Here is a 13,640-nt window from a genome sequence, read left to right on the forward strand (position 1 = left end):
CCTGTTGCGGAGCACAGGCTCCGGAGGCGCAGGCTCAGTGGCCATGGCTCACGGGCCCAGCCGCTCCGCAGCATGTGGGATCTTTCCGGACCGGGGCACGATCCCGCGTCCCCTGCATTGGCAGGCGGACTCTCAACCACTGCGCCACCAGGGAAGCCCTGTTTTGGTATTTTTGTGTCGTGCTTTTCCACAAACCTCTGATGTTTCTGGGCTATCTAGATATACTTAAGAGTGAGGCACTTGAAGGTGATGAGCTCTCTTCACTGTTCACTTTCATTGAACAGGAGGCTGGCATTTTCACTGGAGAGCCCAGGTTGGCAGGATCTGTAGGTTTTTCCTCTGGGTTAGTTCAGGGGTCTTTCAGCCTGCTGTAGGAGCCTGGGGTGGGGTGGGGGCAGGGGCTGGAGCCCTGAGCATCTCAGGTAGTTTCTCCAGAATATAACTTCCGGCCTTCTGCAGGGTGGTGGGGACTTGAATTTCTGCTTCCTACACGCATTTCCAGTACTTATTTTTCCCTGGCACACGAGGCCTCCAATTCCTTCCCTTTACAATGTGTTTTGGTTCTGTGTGTATGTCGGGGGCGGGGGGGTATGTGTGGGACGGACATGGGACAGCGAGAAGAGGGCAGAGCACTGATTTTGGATAGTAGCTCTGAGCTAAGTGTTTACTGCTTCCCTGCATTTCCTTTTGCACAAAGTAGTTCTAAATCCACTGCCTGTGCCCAAAGGAGGACACATGGTCTAAGAGAGGCCCAGACTCTTCCAGTGCAACAGTCCACTTGAGGAAAATCCTCACACCGGCACAAGAGTACAGACCCAGCTCCAGGACAAGGAGTGGGCAGAACCTGCAGCGTTAGGTTTACCTTTGACCTTGGATTTCCATCCCTTTAATCAGACTTTCTGTATGAAAACCATAGACTATAAGGAGCCGGGTGGGGGGCAAGGGGTGGTTTATAAGCATAAATGGAGTAAGGATCACATCAAATGTAAAGAGACCATAATAATTAGAAATACTTTTAATTCCTAGCTTCTTGGCGACCCTCAAGTATCAGAACCATCCAAGCATGTTGGCCTTCGAATCTTCTCAGCAAGAGTAGATCACCACACAACTCTTAAGGTAAATCAAAATTAGATGAAGGTTATTTATTGGTGTGACTTTTCCTGTCATGAGCTTCTTTTACACAGCAACGGTGTAAATAGCATCAAATTGAATGAAAAGTTTGTTAGATGCAACCATAAATAATTATAATAAATATACATCAAGTAACTTTACAGCACACATTTTTTTAGGGCCAAGGTTTGGATCTGTCTGGACCTCAATGTGCTCTCTGGGAGAAGCAGTCGTGTTAGCAGCAGGTATCTTACTCACAGCTGTCATCTAGTCAAGTGATGGGCCAACAGAAGCTTCCCAAACCCCTCTTGGGGAGGTAGCTGACAATTCTGAGTCCATTCAAGGGATGGGCAGGATGGGGGTGGCGGGGTGGGAACCAAGATTTAAAAATACAGGGAGGAAAAACCACTTCTAGTAAATCCAAAGGCTCTTTCATTATGCAGAAATGAAATAAGAGGATCCTTGTTGTCAGGACTACATCCTGGTGTGACCCCCCCACCCAGTCAAGGGGGCTATGGCCCCCAGCAGGCAATGGCTGACCGTATTCCTTCCAATTAGGGAAACTGCTTGTAGGCACCTCCAGACATGACTGATCCTGCATCAAATGTAACTGATGCAACCGGAACAATTCATCCAGGTTTATCCTTTCCGTAGGTCAGGGAATCTTTTCTATAATGGTCCTTAATGCATTTCCTAAGAATAACAGGGAGGAGGTGGATGCTAATGCCTCTAACTCTAATATCCACACATCTTTCCAACAGGCCAGGGCCACAGCAGAGAAAGGAGGAGCAAATCCTCTCTCTCACCAGCATTCGCGCTCCAAAGCCCTCTAGACAGCACTCACTCAGAACTTCCAATATTCACAATATTATACAATAAATACAGTGATGTGATGCTGTGAGAACTGGCAAGGCCCAAAATGACAGTGTCCGGCAAGACAGCATATGCTGCTCTCGAACAAAGTACCAGTGGACAAAGACCTACTCAGGGCACAACTGCACTGGGGCAGCAGGCGGGCTGCAGCAGCTCAGCCCTGGCGCACACTCACCTGGGGTGGGGAGGGGTGCCGGGTGGGCCCAGCCAGAGGGGCAGAAGGACCCTGGTGTCTCCGTCTGGACTTGAAGGTCTCAGTCACTGCAGTAGGCCCTGAATTGAGCAGAGCACCTCAGACAGCTCTTTTTAAAATGGGGTGTAGCCTTTCCTCTGCCCCTCACATCACAAATACCGTCGTGAGGAAGGGACGTTTCTGAGTACAAAAGTGGGGTAGGCTTGAATCATGTGCTTTCCTGTTCTGAGCCTCGGAAAAAGGCCCCCAACTTGAGCACTGTCCCTCTAGCTCCAGGGGTCCTCTCAACTCCTGAGCTGGGACGCACCTGGCTTGGCTCTGCGTACTAAGGTCAGGGAGGAACCCTTTGGTCTTCTAATCCTGGGCAGCACTCAGTGGGAAACTGTCGGACCGGGGCCCAGAAGAGTCGGACAGCAGAGTGCTGTCTGGGTGGGAAGGGACGGGGGAACCACTGTGGGCTTTTCTTCAGGAAAACCCAGACCATGGACAAGGGTCTAAAGCCGGAAGATTAACACGTAAAGCTCCCTGTGTGTGTCTCCCATGTTTGGGTAACTGGCCCAACCATTTCAAGATGGAAGGAGGCCTGCAGGAGCCACGTCCAGGAGAAACTCCAGCTCAAGGCGGAGGGGCAGGGCTGGCCACAGACTTGTCTGTGAAGACGCTCTGCAGAAAGAACAGGATGCTCTGTGGGCCAAGGGCATCTCACTACCAGCTTCCTGCTGGGTGGTTCTATGATGTGGAACCAACTGGGGCCTCACAGCCTCAGAACCTGGTGGCCACGAAGGAACATGTCCAGGAAGATCAAATGAGACAGGAGCTGTCTGGGAACTAAACTAGCCTACAAACATACCACAAATAGGTAGCAAAAGAACCAACCCATCACGAAACGTACAAATACATAAGGTTAAGTCTTCCAGGAGGTCCTGGAATGTGGACAAAGGTTCGGAAAAGCAAAATGTTGCCAACTCCTCACGCAGGGCCCTGGAGGGATGTGCCCGCAGTGGCAGGCTTCCTAAGCCAGCAGAGCGGTGCCTTGGTGACAGCCTAACTCGGGCTCCCTCTCCTCAGCCACTCAGGGGGTCTTCGCGATAGTGAATGGCACAACGAAGTTTCTCCAGCATGATTTCCAGAGAGGAGTACTGGGGAAGCTTGATCATGAACATGCAGGTCTCCACTCGGATGTAGCGAGAGTCTGGGGAACCTATAGGAGAGACATCGGGCCAGCGTTAGAGCACGGGACTGGATCCCAGGGAGGCATGGCTGGACCCTCCACCTCCAGGTTTGCCTCTCTGGGCCTCTCCAAGTCAAACCCAAGGCCCAGTCGGGGGGATGAGGGCCTGGGAGGATGGATTCTGGAGGAGGAAAGGGCAGATACACAGCTGGTGTACAGCAGAGGTACCAAATGGCTGACCTGTGACAGAATCTGACCGCAGGCAGGTTTGTCTGGCTGGCAAAGAGTTTTGATTTTTTTTTTTTTTTTTTTCGGTATGTGGGCCTCTCCCGCCCAAATGTAAATGAGAGAGAGGCCAGGGGGTGGTGGGGCGGGCTTGGGGCCATGTGCTTCCCAAACCTGACCTTCGCCAAGTGGCATTAGAGGCCCGACGCTGACGTGTCTTCTGAAATTTTTAAAAGCTTAAAATCCAGAAGTGTTTTAATCTTCCAACTTTTATTTTACTTTATTTTATTTTTTGCGGTACGCGGGCCTCCCACTGCTGCAGCCTCTCCCACTGCAGAGCACAGGCTCCGGATGCGCAGGCCCAGCGGCCATGCCTCACGGGCCCAGCCGCTCCGCGGCACGTGGGATCCTCCCGGACCGGGGCACGAACCCATGTCCCCTGCATCGGCAGGCGGACTCTCAACTACTGCGCCACCAGGGAAGCCCAGAGTTTTGATTTTTTTAAATTTATTTTGCTGCATTTAAAAGTTGGAAGATTGGGCTTCCCTGGTGGCGCAGTGGTTGAGAATCCGCCTGCCGATGCAGGGAACGCGGGTTCGTGCCCCGGTCCGGGAGGATCCCACGTGCCGCGGAGCGGCTGGGCCCGTGAGCCATGGCCGCTGGGCCTGCGCATCCGGAGCCTGTGCTCTGCAGTGGGAGAGGCTGCAGCAGTGGGAGGCCCGCGTACCGCAAAAAATAAAATAAAGTAAAATAAAAGTTGGAAGATTAAAACACTTCTGGATTTTAAGCTTTTAAAAATTTCAGAAGACACGTCAGCGTCGGGCCTCTAATGCCACTTGGCGAAGGTCAGGTTTGGGAAGCACATGGCCCCAAGCCCGCCCCACCACCCCCTGGCCTCTCTCTCATTTACATTTGGGCCTTGGTGTTCGGGGTCCCTGTCCATTGTTCTTCCCCCCTCATGCAGGGCCTAGCAGCCTCAGCTCCAAACGGGGCCCATGTGTCCCTACTTGGAACATGACTAGGGGAGGCCAGTACCTGCTGTGCCATCCGGGGGGGCGATCTTCATGGGGTATGGGGGCACGTGGGCTGTGTCGGGGCCCCCGTCTTTGCAGGGGCAGGTGAACGGGATGCGCTCTTGGTTGCAGGCAAACTTGATGAACTTGCACAGCTCCTCCTGGGCAAACATCTCCAGTGCCCCCCAGAAGAACTCGATGTGCTGGTCCGTCTCCATCAGGCCCACCTGGTACATGGTGTGGGCCTGGGGAAGAAAGGCCACAGACGTGAGCAGGCCTGGGCCTCTAACCCAGTGCCCCCCGCCGACAAGGCTGGGCCCAATCCCGGGGCAGGGTGCAGCAGGGAATCGATGGCTGCAGGACACAGGGAGGTTACAATGATGACAAGGACCACAGCGTCTGTGTGACTGTGGCCTATGCACTAGGCCCGGCAGCAGGGGCTCTCCATACATTACCCCATTGACCCCGCTGGGCAGGTCCTGTCACTGTTCCCATTAGAGGTGAAGTCACTTGGGCAAGGTCTCCCAGCTGGCATGGGCAAAAGCGGGCCAGGCTCAGCAGTGGAGGGGGCTTCACCTCAGGCTGGTGGCTTAATTCATAGGCTTGGGAGGCAGGTAATCTGCCACTTCCTGGCTGGGTGACCTTGGGTAAGTGACCTGTCTTAGCTTCAGTTTACACAGCATGAGACGGGGGTGAGCACAGCTCGTCTCACACGTGAGGAAGACAGAGTGCTGAGGCCCAGGAAGTACTAAGACATGACAGGCCACTGCCAACATGCCTGTCAGCCCAGCCACCGACCTTCAGGAACTCGAGGTTGATGTAAGGGAGGCCGCACGTCCGCAGCTCCATCTCCAGCGGGCTGAGCGTGGTGAGCAGCTGCAGGGGGATGATGGCGCCGAGGCCCGCGCGCACGGCTGTCACACACTCGACGTTCTGCAGCTCCCGCAGCCGCAGGCTCCGGATGGCTGCTGCGTAGATGTCCTTGTTCTCCCACCTGCAGGGGTCGTGGGTGAGGGGCGACGCTCAGGAGGCTGCTCCGGGGCCTGGGGGCCACACCCGCTTGGGCAGAGGCCCCAGGCCGTTACCCGGATTTCCCAGGCCTGGCAGCTCAGTGAACTCCTCTCCTGCTCTGGGTGTCACCTGCCCCAGAGCTGGTGTTTCTGAATAAAGTCCTTCCACTGAAGATATTCCACCATCTTTCCTGGCGCCCACCGTCCTGCCTCACACCCTCTCCCGAGTGGAAGCCGCCCGTCCCCTGACCTAGGCCCCCGTGCACTCACGCCACAGGGATGTGCCGGCCGCGGCTGCACAGCTCCACCTCCTCGCCCGCCATGGTCAGGTAGGTGAACCGGCAGCAGGGCTTACTGGGCCCGTCGGGGCTCTCGATGGCCAGGTGCTGGGAGGCAATCTCGGCGCACAGGGCCTCCAGCTCGCTCTCGTCGTTGATCTGGAGGGAGGCACGGCAGGGCGGGGCTGACTGCCGCCCTGCTCCCCAGGCCCTCGGAAGAGGGAACCCCTTCCCCAGTTGGACAGATGTCGGTCATTGTTCGGGTGGGGGCTACCGTGGCCTGGCCCGCCAGCCTTGCCATCAGTTCAGGGTGAGGCACGTGACCGAGGCCTGGCTAACGAGACCCAAATTACAGTTGCCCTCTTTCACTGGTGTGGACACGGCTGAAGGCGGTACACCTCGTGCTGCTGGGGCCATCTTGAGATCACTCATTGACGACATCATTGGAGCACCTGGATTCAACCCTGTCTGAAGCCAATCTATATCTGTGCTTTTAGTTTTAAGATCAAATCACTAAAAAAAATTTTTTTCCTAAGCTGGTTTGACCTGGGGTTTCTGTCACTTGTCACCAGAGAGCCCTGACTTAATTCTACCTGTGGAAGGTACACGGGCTACCCCCTCCACCATCTAGCCTGGCACCGAGGCCCCTCCGAGGGCCCTCAAGTCTGTGCCAGTGGAGGCTGATCGGCCGACCCCTCCTTCGGCAGATGTCCCCTGGAGAGCAGCCTCACAAGGCCTCTGACACAAAGTCTGCCCCCCGGTGAGCAAGAGCCGCCGGCCTCGGGGAGGGCTGGATCATGGGCCACCTCCACACTCTGCCGGGATGGTCTCTAACCTGAGGAGCGCGTGTGGCGTGTGGGCCAAAAAGCTCAGGCTTTCCAGCTGGCCAGACCCGAGCTCTGCTAGTGGCTTTGCTCCCGGCCAGCCCACCGCTCTGAGCCTCACTTCCCTCCTGGCCTCACTGTGAGGGCTTCTGAACACAGCCCTCCAGCGTGGGCCTTACATAAATGGAGAGCAGCGGGGCAGCTCCCTGACAACAGACGTGAGCCCAGCCTGGCCTCAGCGACTCTGCCGAACCAATGGACGGACCTGACCGCAGCCTGAGCAGCGACCATAGGTGGGCTGGTCTGCATGTGGAGGGGAACGGTCGGACACTGCTGTGATCTCACTATCTCTGTGTGTCCCAAGGCACAGGGGAGGGAAGAAGAGCTCTGTTCCCAGCGCCCTGCCTAGGTGATACCCAAGAGTTGATCTCCTGTGCTCTTCGTGAAACTCCGAAACCAAGCTCTTAAAGGTGAACCTGGCTCTGCTTGGAGCAGTTCCCACCCAACACTTCTAGTCCTTTAGCTGCCGGGAACCCTTCACCCGTGTCCTCACGAGGCCCAGCAGGCTGGTTAAGTCACCGCTGGGCTGCTGCTGTCCGCAGGGAGGGAAGCCTGAGGCTCCTGTCCCCCTGAGGCAAGCCTGGCCAGCAGAGATGCCTTGTGCAGCCTAATGTTCTTCAAGAGATGGCTGTCAGTCCCCAGGTGGGGACACAGAGGCCACGTCCCCTGACCTAGGCCCCCGTGCACTCACGCCACAGGGATGTGCCGGCCGCGGCTGCACAGCTCCACCTCCTCGCCCGCCATGGTCAGGTAGGTGAACCGGCAGCAGGGCTTACTGGGCCCGTCGGGGCTCTCGATGGCCAGGTGCTGGGAGGCAATCTCGGCGCACAGGGCCTCCAGCTCGCTCTCGTCGTTGATCTGGAGGGAGGCACGGCAGGGCGGGGCTGACTGCCGCCCTGCTCCCCAGGCCCTCGGAAGAGGGAACCCCTTCCCCAGTTGGACAGATGTCGGTCATTGTTCGGGTGGGGGCTACCGTGGCCTGGCCCGCCAGCCTTGCCATCAGTTCAGGGTGAGGCACGTGACCGAGGCCTGGCTAACGAGACCCAAATTACAGTTGCCCTCTTTCACTGGTGTGGACACGGCTGAAGGCGGTACACCTCGTGCTGCTGGGGCCATCTTGAGATCACTCATTGACGACATCATTGGAGCACCTGGATTCAACCCTGTCTGAAGCCAATCTATATCTGTGCTTTTAGTTTTAAGATCAAATCACTAAAAAAAATTTTTTTCCTAAGCTGGTTTGACCTGGGGTTTCTGTCACTTGTCACCAGAGAGCCCTGACTTAATTCTACCTGTGGAAGGTACACGGGCTACCCCCTCCACCATCTAGCCTGGCACCGAGGCCCCTCCGAGGGCCCTCAAGTCTGTGCCAGTGGAGGCTGATCGGCCGACCCCTCCTTCGGCAGATGTCCCCTGGAGAGCAGCCTCACAAGGCCTCTGACACAAAGTCTGCCCCCCGGTGAGCAAGAGCCGCCGGCCTCGGGGAGGGCTGGATCATGGGCCACCTCCACACTCTGCCGGGATGGTCTCTAACCTGAGGAGCGCGTGTGGCGTGTGGGCCAAAAAGCTCAGGCTTTCCAGCTGGCCAGACCCGAGCTCTGCTAGTGGCTTTGCTCCCGGCCAGCCCACCGCTCTGAGCCTCACTTCCCTCCTGGCCTCACTGTGAGGGCTTCTGAACACAGCCCTCCAGCGTGGGCCTTACATAAATGGAGAGCAGCGGGGCAGCTCCCTGACAACAGACGTGAGCCCAGCCTGGCCTCAGCGACTCTGCCGAACCAATGGACGGACCTGACCGCAGCCTGAGCAGCGACCATAGGTGGGCTGGTCTGCATGTGGAGGGGAACGGTCGGACACTGCTGTGATCTCACTATCTCTGTGTGTCCCAAGGCACAGGGGAGGGAGGAAGAGCTCTGTTCCCAGCGCCCTGCCTAGGTGATACCCAAGAGTTGATCTCCTGTGCTCTTCGTGAAACTCCGAAACCAAGCTCTTAAAGGTGAACCTGGCTCTGCTTGGAGCAGTTCCCACCCAACACTTCTAGTCCTTTAGCTGCCGGGAACCCTTCACCCGTGTCCTCACGAGGCCCAGCAGGCTGGTTAAGTCACCGCTGGGCTGCTGCTGTCCGCAGGGAGGGAAGCCTGAGGCTCCTGTCCCCCTGAGGCAAGCCTGGCCAGCAGAGATGCCTTGTGCAGCCTAATGTTCTTCAAGAGATGGCTGTCAGTCACACAGAGGCCACGGGGTGGCAATAAGGGCCCCAGGGGCACTGCTCCGGGCCCCACTGTCCCCCAGAAAACGGGCTTTTCACTTACACTCTCGAATTTCTTGACATAATTGTAGGTGAGTATGTCTGCTTCCTGCAGGTCTTGGTCAGGGTCCAGGGGCTCGCCCACCAGCGTCTTCCAGAAGGAGGGTAGGAGGTCCAGGGGAAGAGGGACATCTGCTCGAATCGCAATTCCCAGCAACTGGCCCAGGAAGTGCAGCAGCTGCTCCTCCCCGTAGCTGATGGGGCTTGGGCTCAGGATGTACTGGCCCTGGAAGTGGGGGCGGAGGTGAGGTGACTGACGTGGGCCTCTGCTCCCCGCAGGAACATGGGTCCCAGGCCCACGGGACCCACGGCAGGCAGGAGCATGTCCAGCCAGAGCAGCGAGAGCACCGCCCAGACCAGGAAGGCTTGTGAAAGGGCGCAGAGCTGATGAGGACGCGCACCCATGAGCCGAGCCCCTGCCCCTCAGGGAGCCGACCGCTGGGCCACCAGCCTTGGCTGCCCAGGCCTCGCGTCTTACCTTGTTCTTGTTGACGGCTGAGCTGGGGCACAGCAGGAGAAGGGAGAGCGCGGAGCTCTGCAGCTCTTTACACACCTGCCACAGGAAGTGGCGGAAGGAGCCGCCTGCGGGACAGATGGGGACCTATCAGCCTACCCTGCCCGCAGGCCCTGTCCCCACCGGGAAGTCAACTCCTCTGCCCCCTGGGCTGCGGCTTCGGCGGGTGGAAACAGAACCCGCCCGAGGGCTGGGAGATCCGGGCTCCAATCTGCGGGGCCACTAACTAGCTGCGTGGCTCCTGGGGAATCACTCCTCTGACGGAGCCAGCCTCCGCCCCTCTACCCAGCAGATGGGGGCAGTCACTGTACCCACCTCCCAGGCTAGCTCCAGGGATTCAACGAGATCAAAGGCAGATCCTACGGGGGTCACTTCTCACAGCTGCAAGCTGACACCGATACAAGGGCTTGTGGGACCCGTGTCCGTCCCCTGCGCTGGGCCAAGAGCAGGGCCCCATGTTTTCCTCAGCACTGCCTCCTGCCAAGCCCAGGGCTCAGAGTGTGTCCAGTGAGAGCATAAATAAATGGATGGACACACGGACACACACAAAGGGCAACGGCAATGATCAGCTCCTCTCCTACAGCCATTCCAAATGTGCCTTTGGGTTTCTTGCAAAACTCCTCTCTGTGGCTGGCTCTCCTCTGCCCTTCCCCATGCATCCCATCAGTGTCCTCAGGTCAGGAAGCACTGAGGACAGCTGTGCACGCGGAGGACTTCCTTCGGGACAGATGTCAGGGCCTGGCAGCTTCCACGGAGAAGGACACTCCCGCCTGCTGAGGCCGCCAAGGGCTGGGCTTTAGAATCGGACAGACCTGGGTTTGCACCCCAGTGATGCTGCTGACCTTGGGGGAGCTACTTAACTTGGTGGAGCCCCAGTTTCCCCGCCTGTAAAGTGGGACAGTGCTGGTGTCATGAGGAGCGTAAGGTGTTGAGCCTGGGCCTGGCACGTTCTGGTATCTCAATGAACAGAGCTGTTCTCAGAGAGCCTCCGAGCTGTGCCCAGAGGATGCCACGGCGCTGGCCGGCAAGGAGGCTGCTGCGGGAAGTGTCCCATGATCAGGGCGGGAATGGGAAACAGAGCTGCCCCAAGAGCTCTCCCCACCCAGTGCGTCCAGTGAAAGAACTGTCCTCCCATCCAGCGCATTTCCTGAACGTCTGGGCTAAACGGACTGAAAGGACCACGAAGGAGCATGTTCTGAGTGGCCATTCCTCCTCCCTGCAGCGTGAAATGGCAGGATGTGCCATTCTGATCAAGGGCTCCCAAGACCCCTGTCTCTCATGGGGCACACACAAGCTTTTGGCCCAACCAACCTTCAGCCACGGGCTCTTCCTGGAAAAGAAGTCCAATCCACACTGAGGGCATCTCTCCTCAGCAAGAAATGCACTCCTAGCACTGATCAGAAGCCTGGTCCCCAAGCCTGGACAGCGCTGGGCTGAAGTTCCAGGCCAGCGACAGGTGCCACATCCCCAGGGGACAGGGGCAAGTCCAGGGGGGCTGGGTTTGGAGAGCCTGGACAGATGGTCACTTGGGGGCAGTCCTGGCTTCTGTGCAGAGCAGGGTAATGAGGATGTGGCTTTACCCTTGTTAATGGGTAAGATATTGGGCCATTTAGGCTGAAAATAACCCCAGGAATGTTTACATTCTAAACACAGCCTTCACCCTGAACTGGCTGATGGAGGGCCTGCGGGGTGCCACTTACTGGTGCCGTGGACCTCCTCCCCAGTGAAGCGGATGTTGAAGGCATAGGTGGGGTCACCGCCACTCGCCAGTCTGACGCAAAGCTGGGAGGATGGCACCGAGGCCAGCTGCCTGGCCGCCTGGCAGAAGTAGGAGTTTTCAGAGGCTCTGATCTCCCCTGGAACGAAAGAGGAAGTGCCAAAACCTCCGGGTGGCCATCTCCTGCATCCCAGCACAGGAGAGCTGCATGGCCAGGCCCCGGCCTGCTGGGGGCAGCCACTGCCTCCCTTCTGCTCCTGGAACATCTTCAGTCTTTCACGTCTGCCACGTGGGACCCTAGAGGAGCCCGCCCCCCCACCCCACCCCCGTTCTCCACGTGGTCAGCCCCTCCCCGCGTGTCTCGGGGGAGGCCCCGCACCTGGGCTCCTCTCACGTGCCCCTCCCGACGTTTGCCCGTTCACAGGCTGTGGCGGAGACTCCTGGCTGCGGCGGAGACTCCTGGCTGCCTCCCCAATATTCAGCCTCCCCGCTTTTTCGGTCCTAGAGCCCTGATTTTAGCATGTCCACGGCCAGAACGAAGCCCACCTCCCCTGCACTGAGGCGCGGCCTGTGCCACTGACGCCCCCTCCCTCTGCTGCCTGGATTGGGAGCTTGGGAGGGACTGGAGGGGGACGTCACAGGCTGGGACGAAGAGCAGGGCAACAGGAGCACCCACGCCAACGAGGGATGTCAGAGCAGCCCGGGACTCCCTCTTCTAGAGGCTTCTCTCATGTGCGAGAAATCAACTAGTTCAAGCACTGCTGCCTGCATCCTCTGGTCTGTGTAGCTAAATCTCACCTCCCACGATCTCCAGTGGGTCCAGAGTAATCTCCGGTGCCGCGTGGTCAGCCGTCCTCTGCACTGTGGCGTTCAGCACCCGATTCATGACGGTCACCTTCGTGTCATAAAAGATCAGCCCTGGAGGGAGGAATGTGGTAGAGAGGCTGGGATGGGGTGGCTTCCCTTCCTTCCCAGTCACCCCGAGGCCTGGCGGGGGCCACGCTGTCCCCTGTGGGTCCGTCCAGTCTCTTCTGGGACGGCCCTCGGGCCCCTGGGGGGATGTGCTGCTGGGGGCATAAGAGGTCCCGCCCCACTGGAGGGTGATTAGTTAGTCTCCACCCTAATGTGAACGCAGGATTAAACTCTTGGACCCTGTCATGCCCACAAGACACCTCGCTTGCAGGAATACAAACCCAAATACACAAAGAATAAGGACGTTTCTGTGGCCACTTCTGAAACAGCAAAAAATAAAAACCACGGAAGTGTCTATCAATAAGGACATGGACACCTACACTGTGGACAGCAAGGCAAGGAGGGAGTGTGTGTCGACACGCAGAGATCTGTGAAGCAGAGGTGCAGAACAATATATAAGAGGATACCCAGTTTTTGATTAAAAAAAAAATGACAAATGTGTGTGTCTATTTGTATGTGAATAGAAAAGTCGGAAGGACAGACTCATCTGCTAGTGGTGGTCGTCTCTGGGAAGCAGGAACGTTGGGGGCAGCTAGTGAGTCAGAGCTTTACGCTTATGTATTTCTTAGTAATCTGAAACCTCTTTTAGTAAATTAATTTTTTCAGAGCATATTTGTTTTCTTCAGAGCATAATTAAAGTAACTGCTCTTGGGTGGAATCACTGCTCCAGAAAAGACTCGCGCATCCAAGGACAGGCTGGGGGTGGCGGGGTGGGGCCCTGGGCAGCCACAGGAGGCCAGGTGATGCTGGAGACCCCACCCATCGGGGGCGGCCCGGGAGGCCCAGGCACTGACCTTTGGCCTCCTTCAGCAGGGCCGCGATGCTGTGCGTGTACATGGGCGTCTGGCGCAGCTCCACGAGTGGCAGGAAGAAGGTCTCGAGCGTGGTGTTCAGGGACTGCAGCAGGGCGAAGCGCAGGCGCAGGCTCTCAATGGGCACATCTGCAGGGCATGAGGGGCGGTCAGGCGGGGGCTCGGCCCAGCGAGGCCGAGACTCTCCGTCTGTGAACAACGCAGGTGGCCCGGTCGCGGGGAGGGACCAGGAGGCTCCCGCGGTGGGTTTTATCCCTGGAACCCAGAGGCTGTTTGTGAGTGAGAGAGCCCGGCTTCTCTGAGCCTGTGCCAAGCAGCAGCAGAGGGTGAGGCCCGGGCTCGGAGGGGACCCGAGGGTCCGCTCAGCCGGCCTTTGCGGCTGTGCCAGGGCTGCGTACCTTTTGATGTTTAACTTTTTTTTTTTTTTTTTTTAGTGGTACGTGGGCCTCTCACTGTTGTGGCCTCTCCCGCTGCAGAGCACAGGCTCCGGACGCGCAGGCTCAGCGGCCATGGCTCACGGGCCCAGCCGCTCCGCGGCATGTGGGACCTTCCCGGACCGGGGCACG

General features: G+C 57.8%; 2 protein-coding genes across 2 annotated transcripts in view; one reads left to right on the forward strand and one right to left on the reverse strand.

The window, feature by feature from the left end:
* Window positions 1-1,099, forward strand: part of TRAFD1 (TRAF-type zinc finger domain containing 1) — a 32,829-nt gene extending 31,730 nt beyond the window's left edge. Inside the window, exon 13 of the transcript XR_003677216.2 lies at window positions 1,027-1,099. The gene's annotated coding sequence lies outside the window, so the exon portion shown is untranslated. The remainder of the gene's footprint in view (window positions 1-1,026) is intronic.
* Window positions 1,100-2,944: 1,845 nt separating this feature from the next.
* Window positions 2,945-13,640, reverse strand: part of HECTD4 (HECT domain E3 ubiquitin protein ligase 4) — a 197,188-nt gene continuing 186,492 nt past the window's right edge. Inside the window, exons 68-76 of the mRNA XM_055080495.1 lie at window positions 13,057-13,203; window positions 12,089-12,208; window positions 11,274-11,429; window positions 9,538-9,641; window positions 9,064-9,285; window positions 7,449-7,615; window positions 5,384-5,579; window positions 4,608-4,830; window positions 2,945-3,377 (exon numbers count right to left, since the gene is read on the reverse strand). Of these exons, the coding sequence (XP_054936470.1) occupies window positions 3,241-3,377; window positions 4,608-4,830; window positions 5,384-5,579; window positions 7,449-7,615; window positions 9,064-9,285; window positions 9,538-9,641; window positions 11,274-11,429; window positions 12,089-12,208; window positions 13,057-13,203 (1,472 nt within the window). The 3' untranslated portion in view covers window positions 2,945-3,240. The remainder of the gene's footprint in view (window positions 3,378-4,607; window positions 4,831-5,383; window positions 5,580-7,448; window positions 7,616-9,063; window positions 9,286-9,537; window positions 9,642-11,273; window positions 11,430-12,088; window positions 12,209-13,056; window positions 13,204-13,640) is intronic.

The sequence above is a fragment of the Physeter macrocephalus genome, chromosome 19, assembly GCF_002837175.3.
Source record: "Physeter macrocephalus isolate SW-GA chromosome 19, ASM283717v5, whole genome shotgun sequence".
NCBI lineage: Eukaryota > Metazoa > Chordata > Mammalia > Artiodactyla > Physeteridae > Physeter > Physeter macrocephalus.